A 20,187-nucleotide genomic window follows, 5' to 3' on the forward strand; every position below is an offset into this window, starting at 1 on the left:
ATAATTGAATAACTCTCAAAAGCGGGGCAGCAGGGATCAGCCATGCCAGGAAAAGCAAACGCCAACAAGCCGGGCCTGTGGAAGTCAGCCATTAAAGTGAGAGGAGAAAACCTCCGCTCTGATCAGCCACAGCACAGGGCTAGCTTTTTAAAGGCTAACTCAAAATGCCACCTACTTACTGTAGCTTCCCCCTCTATACATTGATACTACCACCCCCTCAATTCTGATCACTGTAGCCAACAGATAATCCCTTTGAAATTGTGCTGCACTTAAATGCTTGTATTGTCTTTGGTCTCTTTCAATCAGTTTCAATTCAATCAGTTTAAGTAACTTACAAACCACTATCAACAGTTCAGGAAAATAAAAACATTCAAGGGAACTCATTCCAAATGATGCATTTCAAATGTAGGAATAACATGTAGGAATAACATTGAAACATTGTTTTTCCTCTAATGACTGAATTAGCTAAGGCTATCCCACAATGCACCACTCTCTGCACCGTGATCTGGCTGTGGAAAGGAAGAAAGGGGAGGGTGGGTGTTGGAGGAAAGAGTTTACCTTGCCTGTTTGGCTTGGCCTTAATAATGCTAGAATGAAAGCATGGCATAGCAACCGTGTTAAGCATGAATGGACTTCTGACTAAATCGACAGACTTTTCCCAGGAAATGGCCTCTACATCAGAGGGAAGATGTGAGTTGCGATAAGTCATAACTGATAATCCACGTGGAACTGAGTAGAAACCTGGAGCGGTAACAGGGCACGCATCACTGATGGGAGTCACATAAACCTACATTCATCAAGTTCATAGTGTTATGAATAACCATAATGTGACAGCGACTGGAGTCTTCTGTAGTGACGTATTCAATTTAAGGCCCAGTGTCATTGTTGTTACAATTACTGAGCCCTTTTACATATTTCATTTCTAAATGAATTGGCAGTCTCAAGGAACATTCTTTCACATGCCATTTAATAACAAGAACAAAAGTGAGACTATAAGAGAGAGAATGTAGGAGAGAGGTGGTGCTGACCAGGGGTTAATGCAACAGGTCTCCACTGACAGAAAAAGAGGAGGTAGTAACAGTTTCTCTCACATCCTGTTAGACACCCATCTTGAAGGAAATAAAATAAAGTCAAACACAACCGATTATTGGCAAGTTTCTTCCTCCCTTACGACAGGGATGGAGAAGTCATGTATGATAAAGGACAGCTGAGCACACATACGAGAGGACATACATGCACCGTTTCTGTCTTGCTTGTTTTGTCAAGTGCAGTGACTTTCCCCGCAGATAAATGTCACTCCTTTCTCTCTCTGTCAATCAACAGCACTCCTCGGCTTTTCTGATAGTTTGTTTGTCTCTTTCTCTATTTGTTCTTGATAAAAGAGGGTTGACTTCTGCATCCTCTACAAAGCTTTCCCACAGACACATTGACTGACGCATGAGGAGCGCTTGACTTTGAGGTCTCATACCTGACCAGGGAAAGTGACTCTCAACCATAACGCTTGGTTAAAATGTAGACGTTTCAAAGGCTCGCATTTGCAGCTTCTATATGTGCCGAGGCCTGATGATGCTAGTGTAATCAATGAAGGCACTGGCTGTCCCAGAGTTTACACTTGATCTATTTTCTAATTTACCAGAGTTCTGAGATGAATCATGACTGACCACATAATAAAAGATTGCATTACGGCTCTGACACTGTTATCATACAGTCTCTGTTCAATACATGGGCTAAAATGACCCATTAGTGGGTAATTTTACCCATTTTCAGTTTTCTTTCAAGCAGATAAGTATCATTCAAACAGTAAATATTTACTGTCAGATGATACGAATCTCATGCTGTATCTATTAAGGCTACTTCACCACACTGTTTAAGATTATCAATAGCAATAATAAACGTTTAGTGTTTCATGTGCAGAAAAATATATGACCACAAAAAGGATCAAATAAACAGTATGACCCAGTATGAGCGAGTCTGTACATTTAAGGAATCAAACTTATTCCTTATTCAAATGGGGACCCACAAAGAAAATCATTGTGTATTTCTCTCTCAGTCAAGCAATTTAACAATTCGCCATCAGGCAACAATCTTTTTATTTATTTAACTGGTTTAACTGGTTAAATGGGTGCCAAACGGCATTAGACTGAATTGGATATTGTACTTCTATCCATCAGCCCTTTCCAAAAACTTTAGAGTAGTCACCAATGTAAACTAGACTTAGAATAGAATTAAATAAATACTTTCCTCCCATGAAACCTAACATTATTTTCTTCCTGTCATTTTCAGTGTAACACAGCACGGTCTGGCATAGAAGTAAAAGAAAAACACACAATAAATCTAAACAAGGACTTTAAAAGAAAACAACAAATATGGTTAATTATATAATTCAACATTTACATGAATAATCTGTCTCAAATACTCAATCTTCATTATAATCCATGAGAAATGTCTGTTACTTTGGGTTGAAACAGTACCAGAATCATCTCCAATGTGGCTCCAGATATTTCAAACGATATTAAGAGGGTGAGGAAACCTTTATATTCCTTTTATGTTTTGTTCCATTTGTTTACAAATATTTAGCATACAGTATCACAATTTAACTTGATTGTGAAATCTATCAGGTTATAAAGATATTTGTTATTAATTACTTTAAAATATTGTTTTAAAACATCCATAATTCTCAGCGCTTTAATAGGGATTTAATTTTCTTAGAATGTAATATTGCTTTTATTTTCTGACTAATAGAACTATATTCCACGAATCTGGATCTAGAAAAACCGAGTTAAACCACGTTTTGTCGATGTCTATTTAAACACATATTTGAATAAATCCTCAACTGGCAACGGTTCGTTTGTGGTATCCCTCTTTGAATATTATAACATATTCAAATATTTATATAAAAAAATCTTATAAGGAATGCTTTGGAGAGACAACCAAATGCGGGTTTAGAAATTACCTCATAATCTGACATGAAAATATGAAGTCTTTGAATGTGTTGCACAGATTTTTTCAATTTTTGGTTTGAGAACTAGCAGGCTGTGTGGCCCCATGACGCAAAATCAGGCAATTATAATAGGATGTTGAACTAATGGATGGATGTGGTGTAACTCAACTGACAATCTGAAAGCTGCGCAGCAGCACAGACCGTTACTTCTAGACTTCAAATTTAGAAAGAGCATTCATTTACAATGTGTTTAACCGTCAGTTTTAGGGGATGAAAAGCAAACGACAGCGAGATGCTGCAGAACAACCACATTGAGAGATTTTCATAATATATAAATAACTGCAGTAGGGCCTATATTGTAGCCATAAAAAAAAAAAAAAATGTTTCAATTGTAGTATGAGAAAATCCTCAACATGTAGTCCTAACATTCCAGGATATCTGATTTAGCCTAGATTAGAGTCAACACAATAATGCATCTCGTTCATGTGATATTTATATGGTTTGATTCCGCACATCGCTTGATCCTCAGTCGCTGTTTCGACAGACACTTTTAAAGCTATACCGTCAAAATGTGACAATTATTTTAAGAATTTTATTTGACTTAATATAGGCTTACATGTTTTACATGTAGGCCTAAACATCATATAATTGAATAAAATAATATTTTATTATTAGAGAAATGCTAACCAGCCAAACTAAAATTACCCTAATTTTGTAAAAAGTTCTGAACATAATTTAACCCACGCATCATCTACACACTAAACAAAATTTTGAATTGAATGGTTTTCCTGCTGAAAGATGCAATCAAGTTCACTGCGCATTTAGTCCTACTATAGGTAAAAATGTGCAGCTATATTTCCATTGATTAAAGATATACGCTATGCAATAATCAGTTGTTAAAGGCATCAATTACAGATCTTCAATTGTGCCAACAATGACAGGTCAGTGACGCAAAGGCCTATAAGACAAATGACTGAGTTAAATATATTGTTTTAAATAATTCACTTTATTTCTTTCCGAATGTAAAAGGAAACTCGTCAGTGAAATATTTGCATTTCAATGGACAAATGTAATTTCATACTTTAGAAAGAACAACGCAAGATGCTATGAAAAATGTAATCAATGCAAGGCATAAATCTACAGCATTCTTAAGAACTTTCAAATAGGCCTACATCAACAAGAAAGTCCATCCAATTACCATTTGCCAAATACCTGTGTTTCCACAAGAGCTTCAAAAATCTCTATCACCTGAGATACAAATAAACAATTTAAAGTCTGAAACACAACTCAAATATTCACAAGCACTGCTCATTAGCCAGGTCAGAGGTGCTGCGCTGAGTTTGTAATTTCTGATATTCTTCATGTAAACTGACGAGATGTGGAGACGCCGCGGAGTGGAACAGCGCAGGGGACGCATATGGAGCGCCGGAGGTCAAAGCAGAAGAAAAGGTGGCACAGCGGCTCGGATTGAAGGACCCGATAGTGACAGGCTGCTGTGATTGAAGAAAAGCCTTGGCAGCAAAAGAGTTCCGGGTAAACAGGCTCGACAAAGCCGGTAGGAGGCTGCTAACAGGTGGGATGGCGGGCGCGCATGACGAGTGCGCATGGTGATGGAAGCCGAATGGATATATCTCCAAACTGGGTAGCTGAAGACCCGCTGTGCCAAGTCCATAAGTACCATAAAAGTTGTGAAAGCCACTGGGCTCAAGGGGTTGCTCCTTGAGCACCCCGAAACGAAAATGCTGGCGTTTGAACCTCTTCCTTCGACGCAGAAAGCTCCCATTCTCAAACATGTCCGAAGAATTGGGGTCCAACGTCCAGTAGTTTCCCTTCCCTGGATTACCAGGCTCCCGGGGCATTTTGACAAAGCAGTCATTGAGCGAAAGGTTGTGTCTGATGGAATTCTGCCAGGCAGGGAACTTCTCACGATAATAAACGAATCGGTGGCTGATAAAGTCACATATCTCGCTGAGGGTAAGTCGCTTTTTGGGGCTTTGTAATATGGCCATTGTTATCAAAGCGATGTAGGAGTACGGAGGCTTTACCGACGCCGGGCTTTTACTTGCTGCTGGAGGACACTTCGATGTGGGTGAGTAGTCGTCCCTATCCTCGTCCTGCCCACTAGAAGACAAAAAAGTGTCGGGTTCATGCTCTGCGCTTCTCGCCTCTTCCAAAGGTAAGGACACGAGATGCTCCTCTCCGTTATCCCTGAGTCCCTCTCCTACTACGTCAATAACAAAATCTTCCATGGGCTCCAAGTCCAATGTCATAGTCCACGGGCAGAGCCAATACCACCTGCCCCAACAGGTGGGAAAGGGTCAGTTCTTTGAAAGGGATAGATGCTCACGCGCAAGGCTTTGCCCTCTCCATTCACAAAAAAAACAAGCTTAAAATATGTGCGCTCCAGCCCCCTCCCACGTTAGTCATTCAAGAGGAAAAAACAACCCTTCAAAAAATCCAAAGCCTTTTTTATCTCCAAACAAACACGAAATGGAACAACCTTTTCGCCTTAAACTGAGAAAAGGGAGGCTGAGAAAGTTATGAAGCACGGTGAGTCTTCCAAGATGTCCAGCATCCTCTCTCGTTGGTTTCCTGTTGGAACTGTAACGGTGTTGGATCAGGTGACTGTGATGTCATGGTTATGCTTGAGGAGAAGCTCTTAACCAATCGAAACAAGGCAATCTGCACCAAAGCACCACCCGTTAACTATCATCATGCCATCACTCCAATATCAACATTATATTTCAAATTCCATTCAGTAAATTACCATTCGTTTAATAAGTGACAACTATAGGATCAATATGGTGGGGGAAAATGTTCACGTATTGCCTAATTCTGTTATCCAATTAGACCTAGGCCTACTTGTAGATGGCTATTCGAAATATCAAACATATGTAGGAGTAGACATATAGCCGCCCTTGATCATCTGAACTATCACCACATCAATAACACATTTTAAAAACAAAATGGCCTATAATTGTAATTTCGTGAAGCGCCAAAAACAAAGATAACTCAGCATAAGCCTATAACCATGAATCAACTCGTCGTTTTTCTGAATAAATAATAATGTCCTACTGAGGGGCTTCGAACATTTTTCTTGTACTATTTTAGCAACATATGCCCATGCGCAAAACATGGAGGAGAGTATGAATTGAAGTATGAGTATGAATGAAAGGTTACACAATGAAAATTAGCCTAAAGCCTCCATCACACCGACAGCTTTGTTGTGTTTTGTTACACCAGAAGTACATTCCTTTCCAATGGAACTCTGCGTTTGCCATGCAGAATTGTGTTACAGAGGCAGTTGCAGTCCGTTCTGTGTGGTGCATAGGTTGGATTTATCGAACATATGCATCTTATTGTATGCATAGACGGCTTGACAGAAACAGTAGCAGATGGTGAATGTTGAACTTTTGTTGCACACATATCCAGATGACGCTGCGTACATTTTGCGAAAACACTACAGGTGTGATCGAGGCATAAATTCTAACATTATGCACAAACGGCACCGACTAAACAACTATCATGTAGGGAAGCGTGTTGAGTTAGAAATGTTGAAAATACGAAGTTTGACATTAAGTTTAATAAAATCAAAGTGAGGAATCATTTTTATTAGGTTATGCTTATTTCAAGAAATGATGTGCTTTGTATAAAGGCATAATGCTTGTGAAAATATCACTTCACATACTGCAGCAAGAGGCCCAAATTCAAAATTCTGCAATAATTTAAAGGCTAGATTAAATAAATCCATCTACTGTAGATCGGCCAAAAATAAATGTGGTAGGCCTATTCATTTTAGTCAAGGTAAGTGAGACAAATCAAAGGAGAGTGAAGATTAACAACACCACAATAATTGTGTTGATATTGGGGACTTGCAGTGACGGAAGAGAAGTATGAGCCAACTCCATAATCTATACCTATAGTGGCAAAAACAATTGGTGGACCAGGCCTATAGGTCACCTTCAGGTGTCTATCCCTATAGACAGAGACAATTTACCGCGCCTTGCAACTTTGACAATTTATAGAGGGAAATGTAGCCTATAGAAATGTATAGTAGCCTAATTATGCTCATAACATGCTGCTATTATAACAGCAAAATGAATAATATTCGAGCATATTGAAACTAGGCTACTATGCCAATTAAATGTAGCAGCTAGCCTACTTGTTATTTCGTGATAGGCATATGACTAGATCTGGCTATGGTAAAGGGCACTAGGCGTGCTGACATAATTTTTCCTCCACGAGAAGCCTATTTAGCGAGAGGTAACAGGACGGTCATAATGATAAAAATGTAATTGATATGCCTTATTTCTCATGAACAAGGAAACCATCGGCCTGCTACTCAATTGAAAACACACACCTTTAAATATATAACAGTCCGTAATAACACTGTTAAATTGCATTTTATATAGGCCTAATAGCCAACTGAGAATAAAATGGTATTATGCTGAAAGTAATAGATTTGCACTTGCCAATATATAAAAGGAATGCCAGAAGCGGAGGGCACTTTTGTATTGTTGGAAGGCCCTGGGTTGTTTCTGTTTAATGATTTATTCCTTTGTTAGGATTTCCACATTTCCCATTGATACCCCAGGGCAGCGGGCGACTGGGCTAGTGTGGGTGGGCTACGTTACCGATAAAGCTGCAGCTGATTTGCCAAATTCATCACGCATGTCTTCAGATTGGAAACAGGTCCAACGCAGTGGCGGAAAAAACGCGTTGTGTGGTTTCAATAACAAAAACGATAATAATAGAAATTCGTCTGAATTTCCACAGATATGGTGCTAAAATGACAATAGCTGGCACGGGAAACATTATTCCTTTCTCGTTGAAAAGTCTCGTTGAGAAACCAGAGATGGAAATGATCAAACCAACAAAGGCCCTATACTGAGATAGCCTATTGGCTAAATGACAGTTCATTATAAGAAACAATTGAAAGTTAACGCCCCATCCGATATTGTTATTAGATGCGACATAAAAGATGATGCTGCCGCGTAAAAGTGGTAGTGCATCGTCATATCACATCGTAAATTATATTTAAAGCAGCTTAGTTCTACAGAGAAATAGAGCTAAACCCAAGTTAAATTCACCTGCTGATTAACCTTTTAGTAATTTGAAGTATAGGCGTTCCATTCATTTGTTCGTCAGACCCCAGACTCCCTCTCTCTCACAAACACACGCACACAGTAAATCATTTAAAACTATTATTTTTCAGACATTCGTCTACATATTTCTGTTTCCAATTTTGTCAAAATATCCCTTAAATGTGTAAGGCTGATCATACTGAAAACAAAAAATGTAGACTAACAAATGTTTTTTTATTAGGAAATATTGACTAGCACTTCAAAGACTGAGGATGTTTTCTGTCAATTTCACATAAACACCTCCTCAGCTTTATCCACTTAAAACCTTGGCAGTGCAGTGTTGAATGACTCAGGCATAATGTGAGAGGCACTGTATATCATTAATTACTAGTCCATCCACATGTAAGGAACTGCTGAGTCAACCAATAGTGATGTAAGAAACGAAATAACGGGAAGTGTGTCCATGTGTATTATTCTGTGAATGATGCTTGACTCACTCTCTCTGCATTTAGGAGGGCTCCAGAAGAGGTTGGAATTTCATAAATCATCAGGTCAGTACGTTTTGCTCCCCCCCCCCCACCCCTTCAGTTTCAAATAGCTTTTGGCAAATAAACAAATATTACAGCTCTATGAAGGAGCACATATCCAAGGAGTCTACGTCAAACCACATGTTAACTACAGAGGACCAAAAGCAATTTATATTCTAGAATACCTTGTCATGTTGAGCGTGTACAGGAGAGACCTTGCTCCAAAAGCGAGCATGACGCCATCTTGTGGCATAAATGAAAAATCACACCATCACGTTCAAAAACATAAGGCGTCATCAATTAACACTTAGAGCAAGGATGGGCTGCCCCACCCTTTTGTAGGCCCATGTACCAATAAAAAATAGTAATAATAATAACTATATATGTATATATATATATACACACACATATATACACACACACACACACGCACACACACACACACACACACACACACACACACACACACACACACACACACACACACACACACACACCACACTACCAGACAAAAGTTTTAGAACACCTGCTCATTCAAGGGTTTTTATTTTTACTATTTTCTACATTGTAGAATAATAGTGAAGACATGAAAATTATGAAATAACACATATGGAATTATGTAGTAACCAAAAAAGTGTTAAACAAATCAAAATACATTTTATATTTGAGATTCTTCAAAGTAGCCACCCTTTGCCTTGATGACAGCTTTGCACACTCTTGGCATTCTCTCAACCAACTTCACCCCTGGAATGCTTTTCCAACAGTCTTGAAGGAGTTCCCACATATTCTGAGCACTTGTTGGCTGCTTTTCCTTCATACTGCAGTCCAACTCATCTCAAGTCATCTCAATTGGGTTGAGGATGGGTGGTTGTGGAGGCCAGGTCATATGATGCAGATCTCCATCACTCTCCTTCTAGGTCAAATAGCCCTTACACAGCCTGAAGGTGTGTTGGGCCATTGTCCTGTTGAAAAACAAATGATAGTGTCACTAAGCACAAACCAGATGGGATGGCATATCGCTGAAGAATGCTGTCGTAGCCATGCTGGGTAAGTGTGCCTTGAATTCAAAATAATCACTGACAGTGTCACCAGCAAAGCACCCCCAGACCATCACACCTCTTCCGCCGTGCTTCACGATGTGAACCACACATGCGGGGATCATTCGTTCACCTACTCTGCGTCTCACAAAGACATGGCGGTTGGAACCAAAAATCTCCAATTTGGACTCATCAGACCAAAGGACAGATTTCCACCGGTCTAATGTCCATTGCTCGTGTTTCTTGGCCCAAGCAAGTCTCTTCTTATTATTGGTGTCCTTTAGCAGTGGTTCCTTTGCAGCAATTCGACCATGAAGGCCTGATTCACGCAGTCTCTTCTGAACAGTTCATGTTGAGATGTGTCTGTTACTTGAACTCTGTGAAGCATTTATTTGGGCATCAATTTTTGAGGCTGGTAACTGTAATGAACTATTCCTCTGCAGCAGAGGTAAATCTAGGTCTTCCTTTCCTGTGGAGGACCTCATGAGAGCCAGTTTCATCATAGCGCTTGATGGTTTTTGCGACTGCACTTTAGGAATCTTATAAAATTCTTGAAATGTTCCAGATTGACTGACCTTCATGTCTTAAAGTAATGATGGACTGTCGTTTCTCTTTGCTTATTTGAGCTGTTCTTGCCATAATATGGACTTGGTCTTTTACCAAATAGGGCTATCTTCTGTATAGCACCCCTACCTTGTCACAACACAACTGATTAGCTCAAACGCATTAAGAAGGAAAGAAATTCCACAAATTAACTTTTAACAAAGGCACACCTGTTAATTGAAAATGCATTCCAGATGACTACCTCGTTAAGCTGGTTGAGAGAATGCCAAGAGTGTGCAAAGCTGCCATCAAAGCAAAGGATGGCTACATTGAAGAACCTCAAATATATTTAGATTTGTTTAACACCTTTTCAAATCAAATCAAATTGTATTGGTCACGTATACGTGTTTAACAGTTGTTATTGTGGGTGTAGCAAAATGTTTGTGCTTCTAGTACCGACAGTGCAGCTATATCTAACAATTTCACAACAAGTACCAAATACACACAAATGTAAGTAAAGGAATGGAATTAAGAATATATAAATATATGGATGAGCAATGTCAGAGCGGCATAGATTAAGATACAGTAGATAGTATAGAATACAGTATAAAGATATGAGATGAGTAATGCAAGATATGTAAACATTATTAAAGTGACATTATTAAAATAAATCTTCTTAGGGATAGCCCCCTTTTTTTCAATTTTCGCCTAAAATGACATACCCAAATCTAAATGCCTGTAGCTCAGGCCCTGAAGCAAGGATATGCATATTCTTGGTACCATTTGAAAGGAAACACTTTGAAGTTTGTGGAAATGTGAATTGAATGTAGGAGACTATAACACAATAGATCTGGCAGAAGAAAAAACAAAGACAAAAACACCCTCTTTTTTTCTCCCACCATCTTTGAAATGCAACAGAAAGGTCCCAAATCTAGCCATCTCTCTGGTTGTAATTCCGATGGTGTCCAAAATATGGCAGCAGTGTATGTGGAAAGTTTCAGACGGATTACTTGAAGTATGAGCAAATTACATGTCATTTAGTGTGAAGTCACCTAGGTACATTTGGGCAAATCGTGAAGGAGACATTTACATTCACATTACATTTTTCTGCAAGAATATCGTCAAATCTGTATACTTGGACTTTGATTTAGCTTTTCCAGTATTAGTAGCCATATTATAAGTTCAACATTTGCAAACACCCAGTTTTCATAACTTCATAACTCTCCATATTCTTATAATTTTTGTCCAAAAGGAAAAGGCTTGCTGTCGCACAAGGTTAGCAACAACATTTTGCGGCACATACTGGGTTTCCGCATACTCCCGTAAAGCCCGGTTTATTGGCTATCTAGCTAGCTTTATTTGACCCCGATTGGTGTTTATTTGACAAAGTTACAGTCAATCAAGTGAAGACCACCCGCATCATCGGCGTGCCATGAAGGCGTCGCTCTCTGACCAAATTTAGTGTCCTATAGGATATACTACACTCCTAATGATATAGTGAAGTCTAGTTTCGTTCTAGGATTTCTGAGGAATAAATACGAACATGATTTGACTGGTTGAAACAACGTTTAGGGTTAGATTTCACAGATTCCTTTATTTGCAAATTGAACGAGTGGAAATACAAAATCGTTCATGCATGCTATATGGACCTTTTTAGGATATGAAAAAGGATTTTATCTCACACAACGACACTTCATGTTATCTCTGGGACCCTTTGGATGATAAATCAGAGAAAGATTTCAGAATGTAAGTACACATTTCACCTTCAGAGGTGAATTTATCAAACCTATCGCGATGAAAAAAGTGTTATGTTGTTAGGAGCTCTCCTCAAATAATAGCATGGCATTTCTTCGCAGTTATAGTTGAAACACATAGGGGAATCAAATCCCCCCTTCCCCTTCCTCGCCCATTCATTTGCGCGTTAATGCACAAGCGTCCCAAAGCTGATGGAGTGAAAATGATCGAGGGTGCTGTAGCATCTAATTAGACCCTCTGGTAGGCACTTCGTTTGAGCCTGCAACGCTGCAGGCTTTCTTAGCGAATTGGAATACCGTAAAGCACCAAGTTATTTCACACAAAATAATGGAGAGGCGTGCCTAATTATATGACACGTGCATTTGTTTACAGTGTGTCTGCTGTCAAGACTTGACAAATTACTCAGTTGCTGCCATGCTATGTTGTTGTCTTATGTCTCTCTTTTAATAGTGTTGTGGTGTCTCTCTTGTCGTGATGTGTGTTTTGTCCTATATTTTTTATATTTAATCCCAGCCCCCATCCCCGTAGGCCTTTTTCCTTTTGGTAGGCCGGCCTTGTAAATAAGAATTTGTTCTTAACTGACTTGCATAGTTAAATAAAGGTTAAATAAATAAAAATATAATTTGGAAAACAACAGGGGGATTTGTAAATTTAAATTGCATGCTCATTTTATTATTTAAAAGTGAAACATGAATTGCATCACGAGTGTGTCCTGAGATTGATGGGTTTAGATTGGTTAGACCAACGTTGAATAGTCCGTAGCATGGGTACTTCCTGTTTGAGTTTCTGCCTATACGAAGGGAGGAGCAAAATGGAGTCGTGGTCAGATTTGCTGAAAGGAGTGCGGGGAGGGCCTTGTATGAATGTTTTTCCAGCGCGAGTACTACAGTCGATATGCTGATAGAATTTAGGTAGCCTTTTCCTCAAATCTGTTTTGTTAAAATCCCCAGCTACAATAAATGCAGACTCAGGATATATGGTTTCCAGTTTGCATAAACTCCAGCGAAGTATCTTGAGGGCCGCCGTGGTATCGGCTTGAGGGGGGATATACGGTCGGCATTTGATTGTAAGGTATTCTAGGTCGGGTGAACAAAAGGACTTGAGTTCCTGTATGTTATTACAATTACACCATGAGCCGTTAATCATGAAACATACACCTTCTTCTTCCCGGAGAGAGATGTTTATTCCTGTCGGCGCGATGAACTGAGAATCCAGATGGCTGGACCGACTCCGACAGTATCCTGTCAACTTTGTTATGCAGGGACTGAACATTAGTGAGTAATAATCTCAGAAGCGGTGGGTGGTGTGTACGGCTCCTAAATCGGACTAGAAGACCACTTCGAGTCCTTCTTTTTTGCCGGCGTTGTTTTGGGTCGGCCTCTGGAATCAGTTCAATTGCCCTGGGTGGAGAGAAACAAAGGATCCGCTTCGGGAAAGTCATATTCCTTGTAGTAATGCTGGTAGTGCTAGTGAGTTACTGCCACTCTGATATCCAATAATTCTTCCCGTCTGTATGTAATAACACATAACATTTTCTGGGCTAACAAATGTTTGGTTACTACATGATTCTGTATGTGTTATCTCATAGTTTTGATGTCTTCACTATTATTCTACAATGCAGAAAATAGTACAAATAAAGAAAAACCCTGGAATGAGTAGGTGTGTCCAAACTTTTGACTGGTACTGTATATATGCCAGAATTGCAGGAAATTCACTTTGGGTATTCAGACCCACTAGCCACTGCAGCCCCTCACGAGTTCCGATTTGTTTGTGGCCCCCACCCCATCAAATTTGCCCATCCCTGACTTAGAGTAATTCATTCATAATTTACCACTTCGAGTAATAGAGCAATCCAACATACTGTGTCTGTTGACTAATACAAATAAACTCAGAAATGTGCTGAATAAAAATTTGTACTCTACATTCTACTGTACATGTATTTGTTAAATATATAACAGCGGTCTCTGCCATTAAATAGAATAATGCAACTAATATACTAACATGATCTAAAATAGATTAAATACATTTGTGCATATGTTGGTTTACACCTACAGTACATCAACATGGCTATCTTAAAGCAGAGGTCATCTGATGGGGAGAAACAGCACCCTGGACATCAGGACCAGCCCTAGCTGGCCCGGTTATAGAGAAAATAGGCATAGAGAAAATGTTGCAGTTTTAAAGCAAGTTTAATGCAATTCTACACATTTTTCCATGTATCAGAGAGAACATCTAGTAATTGTATAACTCATTTTGTGCAATTCTACTCATTTTGCTATGAGGCAGACAGACATGTTTTATAACAAATGTTATGCAATTCTATTCATTTTGCCATGGCGCTAATTCCCTGCAATTATACACATTTTGCCATTGTGGGTGAAGAGAATCTTGGCAATTTAAATTTCCTGCAATTCTACACATTTTGGCATGACAAAATCAATGGGGGGGGGGGGGGGGGCATTGGAGATCATGACCCACACATTTAGATAGCTAGCTCGACTAACTTCCCGATCTAAAAAATGTTAGCTGACATGGGCTATAGTAGTTGAGTGACCATGTGACATAACAATAGAAAAACTGCTGATGCACAACCAAATCACAACCCCCTCTTTCCCCTTCGTAAACCTCGTCTCACACCCAGGCCCTGGTGTGGTATCACTTCCTTTGTGACATCATGATTTTGCCCCATATTAAAACATCCGATGAAGAGAGTAGACTAGTTGAAACACATAGGTGAAATCCCAAATCCCCCCCTTCCCCTTCCTCGCCCATTCATTTCCGCGTTAATGCACAAGCGTCCCAAAGCTGATGGAGTGAAAATGATCGAGGGTGCTGTAGCATCTAATTAGACCCTCTGGCAGGCACTTCGATTGAGCCTGCAACCGTGCAGGCTTTCTTAGCGAATTGGAATACCATAAAGCACCAAGTTATTTCACACAAAATAATGGAGAGGCGTGCCTAATTATATGACACGTGCATTTGTTTACAGTATGTCGGATGTCGAGACTTGACAAATGCAAAATATGAAATACCTACCAAATTAAATGTTTAACTGTTACTGAGTTGCTGCCATGCTATGTTGTTGTCTTATGTCTCTTTTAATAGTGTTGTGGTGTCTCTCTTGTCGTGATGTGTGTTTTGTCCTATATTTTTTATATTTAATCCCAGCCCCCATCCCCGTAGGCCTTTTTCCTTTTGGTAGCCCGGCCTTGTAAATAAGAATTTGTTCTTAACTGATTTGCATAGTTAAATAAAGGTTAAATAAATAAAAATATAATTTGGAAAACAACAGGGGGATTTGTACATTTGAATTGCATGCACATTTTATTATTTAAAAGTGAAACATGAATTGCATCACGAGTGTGTCCTGAGGTTGATGGGTTTAGATTGGGTTTACTTTTCCCCTCTCAGAAAGTACCCACAGAGATTCGTCAGCAACAAGTGACAGCAGAACGCCCACGAGGCGGTGGTTTGGGATTCCCAGAAAATATTTTTGTGATTTACCTTTTTCCTGATCACATGACCTGGCCAGCAAAACACTCTGGGTGCGCTCGGATCACTTTTGTCAAGTTCCTTCAAAGTGTGTTGCATTATGGGGATATAAATTGTCCATCATGTCGACTGCATGAACGTTACAAAAATCATGTGGTCAATTTATTTTTATTTTTAACGCAGCCATCGCCTACGTTGGGCGTGACTAAAACAGGAACCAACTTTGCGCAATTCATGTATACTGTGGATACACTAATTGATTGTACAATGTAAACATATATGTTTTCAGTGGGGGGGGGGTAATATGGGGGTTGGAGACATGATTATTTGTACATAATAAAGAAAATCTTTTGTAAACAATGGGAACACTGCCATTTTGCACTGAGCCTTGCTGTTGGAAAACCACATCAGTAGTTAGGTTTCCATCCAATAGGCAACAGATTGTCATGCCAATATTATGAGAAAAAAGAAGGAACCCGCACACTGCTCTTGATATTATCACTGCTCTTTAATAAGCTTTACTTGTTGGCCTTACGGCCTTCATCAGAGCGTTTGTGAGTAAAAAAAAAAATGTATCATCCTTATGTAAACCTAGCCTCACCCACATCTGTTCCACGCATCAAATGGGGTTGGAGTCGATAATATAAAATCCGCATAAAGAAAATATGCCAATTTTCCCATCAGTGGTGTGTTGCCACCAAACTGATTTGTGGATTAAAATCAGTGTGATGAGGTAGTGCACCAAAAAAGTACGTTTTCATGTACTTAATAAAAATCTAAAGTTCAATGTGTTTCTATGGCATTTTCAACTCCACTAATATTTTTGTAACAAAAACTGTTGTATTAAATAGCAACTGTGCCTACTCTGGTCATGACACATGATCTCTAGCCAACAGCTCACAGTTACAGTGAGGGTAGGCTAGTCCACATGATGGGATCATTATGGATAATAATATTATGGATTATTACGAGAATGTTTATATTTGTCAAATGGCAGTCAAGCATCGATCATCATGTCACCAGAATAAGACCCTCAATATTTTTTGGAAAGGAGCATCAATCTCATCACAGTGCACTTTCACCACCTTGTGAAGTTCATAACTTATTTCATCTGTAGCCTAATAAACTGCATGGTTTCCCCGAGTCATAATGGGAGGACCACACACCATATCATAGCATGACTCCAAGTTTACAGCGTTTTCACCACCATTTCTCACAAAACTAATTTTAAAAGACACAAAAAGATCCCACCATTTCGAACGAGGAAATGATCTGTCGGCATTTACAAAATTGGACCACAACTTCTTTTTTTCCATCACAGGCACAGCTCTTGTGATTTGTTTTATATGTATGACTTTACTTGCATAACAACTGTGGCTGGAAACGTGGTTAGTGACGGATCGATATTTACTGGGGGGGGAGGGGCTGGTACAACTCAAAATAAAAATGAACCCCCCCCCCCCCCCCAACATTGAAAATATTTTCACATGACCCTCCATGACACCCTCCCTCATAGAATTAAATCAAATTAATGTTTATGACCAAAAAGAACAATAACTAGCAACCCTGTGTTTATAAACATGGACATCGACTTTGCCACTTCAGCATGCTTTTGTGGCACAGTCCATGCCACACAGGGTTACAGGCCAGAAGGTTGAGGGTTCGCCGACCACCACAGACAAGCTCACTCTCCCTGCCTGTTTCATTACTTCACTATCAGAGCCAGTGGCAAATAATGATCAGCTAGGGGGAATCTGATTATCAACATTTTGATGCCATATTTATAATTATATAAAATATATGCAACGATTTGTCCACCAGCAGGTTTCTGTGCCAATGCACCACACAACCAATAAACAAAGCATACTGATGTCGGGACCTTCAGTATCATGGATTACGTTTTCAGCACCACAACAAATAGACCATGTCAATCTCAACAAACAGAAAAGACATCCCTCCCTACCATGCAGGCTTATCCAGTATCGAAGGCGTTATTAAACGTTTTGGTGTTTTGTAACAGATGTCTCTTTCCATTCATCATTTATTTGTCATTTAAAAAAATACATTCTGTATATCCACTACACACAAAGATTTTTAAAAGTGACAGGGATTGCACAATAAAGTCGGGGACTTATTTTCAATGTTGTTCCTATTTTTCTTTACCAAAATACATATACAATTACATAGATACAGACATATTACAGAGGTAGAGACAAAAAAATGCTGAACTTCCAGATAATAATGATGGGGCAGTTTAAGTACAGTTCTTACAAGCTTGTTTGGCAGGTAGCTTATTTTTATTTATGTTTGGAGCTGCTGGTAAACCATGATGTGCAGACAAAATCAAAGTGACACTGGACTACCACGTCTTTAGGGTGTCTATAGCTCGGTTTCCATCCAATTGGTGATAGATTTCATGCGAATATTCTACAATCTTCAAAAAACAAAAATTTGACGCCGGACAACATGACAAGGAACATTTTGACATTTGAGAAATTTCATAGACATTCAGATTCGACCTGGCGCAGGTCGGATATGTTGGTCCCCACTTTGCTGCTATAACTGCCTCCACTCTTCTGGGAAGGCTTTCCACTAGATGTTGGAACATTGCTGCGGGGACTTAGTGAGGTCGGGCACTGATGTTAGGCGATAAGGCCTGGCTCGCAGTCAGTGTTCCAATTCATCCTAAAGGTGTTGGTTGGGGTTGAGGTCAGGGCTCTGTGCAGGCCAGTCAAGTTCTTCCACACCGATCTCGAATAAACCATTTCTGTATGGACCTTGCTTTGTGCACGGGGGCATTGTCATACTGAAACAGGAAAGGGCCTTCCCCAAACTGTTGCCACAAAGTTGGAAGCACAGAATCGTTGAGAATGTCATTGTATGCTGTAGTATTAAGATTTCCCTTCACTGGAACTAAGGGGCCTAGCCCGAACCATGAAAAACAGCCCCAGACCATTATTCCTCCTCCACCAAACTTTACAGTTGGCACTATGAATTGGGGCAGATAGGGTTCTCCTGGCATCCGCCAAACCCAGATTCATCCGTCGGACTGCCAGATGGTGAAGCGTGATTCATCACTCCAGAAAAAGCGTTTCCACTGCACCAGAGTCCAATGGCGGCAAGCTTTCATTACTCGAGCTGACACTTGGCATTGCGCATGGTGATCTTAGGTTTATGTGCGGCTGCTCGATCCTGGAAACCCATTTCATGAAGCTCCTGACGAACAGTTCTTGTGCTGATGTTGCTTCCAGAGGCAGTTTTGAACTCGGTAGTGAGTGTTGCAACTGAGGATAGACAATTTTTACACGGCCTACCACTTCGCGGCTGAGCTGTTGTTGCTCCTAGACGTTTCCACTCCACAATAACATCACTTACAGTTGATCGGGGTAGCGCTAGCAGGGCATAAATTTGACGAACTAACTTGTTGGAAGGGTGGCATTTTATGACGGTGCCACGTTGAATGTCACTGAGCTCTTCAGTAAGGCCATTCTACTGCCAATGTTTGTCTATGAAGATTGCATGGCAGGGTGCTCGATGTTATACACCTGTCAGCAACGGGCGTGGCTGAAATAGCCGAATCCACTAATTTGAAGGGGTGTCCACATACTTTTGTATATTGTCACACTGATCGGTTCACCTGTCTTTGTGCCTGTCTCCACCCCCTCCAGGTGTTGCCCATCTTCCCCATTATCCCCTGAGCATTCATACCCGTGTTCTCTGTTTGTCTGTTGCCAGTTCATCTTGTCTTGTCAGAACTTACCAGCGTGCTTTCCCGTTTTCCTGTTTCTCAAGTGTTTGTTTCCTAGTTTTCCCTGTTCTGACCATTCTGCCTGCCCTGACCCCTAGCCTGCCTGCCGTCCTGTACCTGCCTGACTCTGATCTGATTACGAACCTCTGCCTGCCCTGACTCCGAGCCTGTCTGCCGTCCTGTACCTTCCTGACTCTGACCTGATTACATACCTCTGCCTGTCCTCGACCTGACCTTTGCCCCGTGTTGTAATCAATTATTGAAAACTGTACAATCCGCCTCCTGTGTCTGCATCTGGGTCATACCCTGAGTTGTGATATATATACAGTGGAAGTCGTTTACATACACTTAGGTTGGAATCATTAAAACTCATTTTTCAACCACTCCACAAATTTCTTGTTAACAAACTATAGTTTTAGCAAGTCGGTTAGGACATCTACTTTGTGCATGCCACAAGTAATTTTTCCAACAGTTGTTAACAGACAGATTATTTCACTTATAATTCACTCTATCACAATTCCAGTGGGTCAGAAGTTTACATACACTAAGTTGACTGTGCCTTTAAACAGCTTGGAAAATTCCATAAATTATGTAATGGTTTAGATGCTTCTGATAGGCTAATTGACATCATTTGAGTCAATTGGAGGTGTACATGTGGATGTATTTCAAGGCCTACCTTCAAACTCAGTGCCTCTTTGCTTGACATCATGGGAAAATCAAAAGAAATCAGCCAGGACCTCAGAACATTTTTTGTAGACCTCCACAAGTTTGGTTCATACTTGGGAGCAATTTCCAAATGCCTGAAGGTACCACGTTCATGTGTACAAACAATAGTACGGAAGAAGCCACTGCTCCAAAACCGCCATAAAAAAAGCCAGCCTGCAGTTTGCAACTGCACATGGGGACAAAGTTCATACTCTTTAGAGAAATGTCCTCTGGTCTGATGAAACAAAAATAGAACTGTTTGGCCATAATGACCATCGTTATGTTTGGAGGAAAAAGGGGGAGGCTTGCAAGCCGAAGAACACCATCCCAACCGTAAAGCACAGGGGTGGCAGCA

The 20,187-nt window shown here is 40.1% G+C and overlaps 1 protein-coding gene across 1 annotated transcript; it reads right to left on the bottom strand.

Annotated features, from left to right (window-relative positions):
- Positions 1–3,928: 3,928 nt before the first annotated feature.
- Positions 3,929–5,530, bottom strand: LOC106607050 (forkhead box protein D2). Its single transcript, XM_014203611.3, has one exon. The coding sequence runs from the start codon at positions 5,209–5,211 to the stop codon at positions 4,237–4,239; it is 975 nt and encodes a 324-aa protein (XP_014059086.3). The 5' UTR covers positions 5,212–5,530; the 3' UTR covers positions 3,929–4,236.
- Between the last annotated feature and the right edge of the window lie 14,657 nt (positions 5,531–20,187).

Source organism: Salmo salar, chromosome 06, assembly GCF_965601325.2.
Source record: "Salmo salar chromosome 06, fSalSal1, whole genome shotgun sequence".
Taxonomy (NCBI): Eukaryota; Metazoa; Chordata; class Actinopteri; order Salmoniformes; family Salmonidae; genus Salmo; species Salmo salar.

What these genes read in the sequence shown, in the direction of transcription:
- LOC106607050 (XM_014203611.3), bottom strand. Translation starts at nt 5,211, where the DNA reads ATGACATTGGACTTGGAGCCCATGGAAGATTTTGTTATTGACGTAGTA.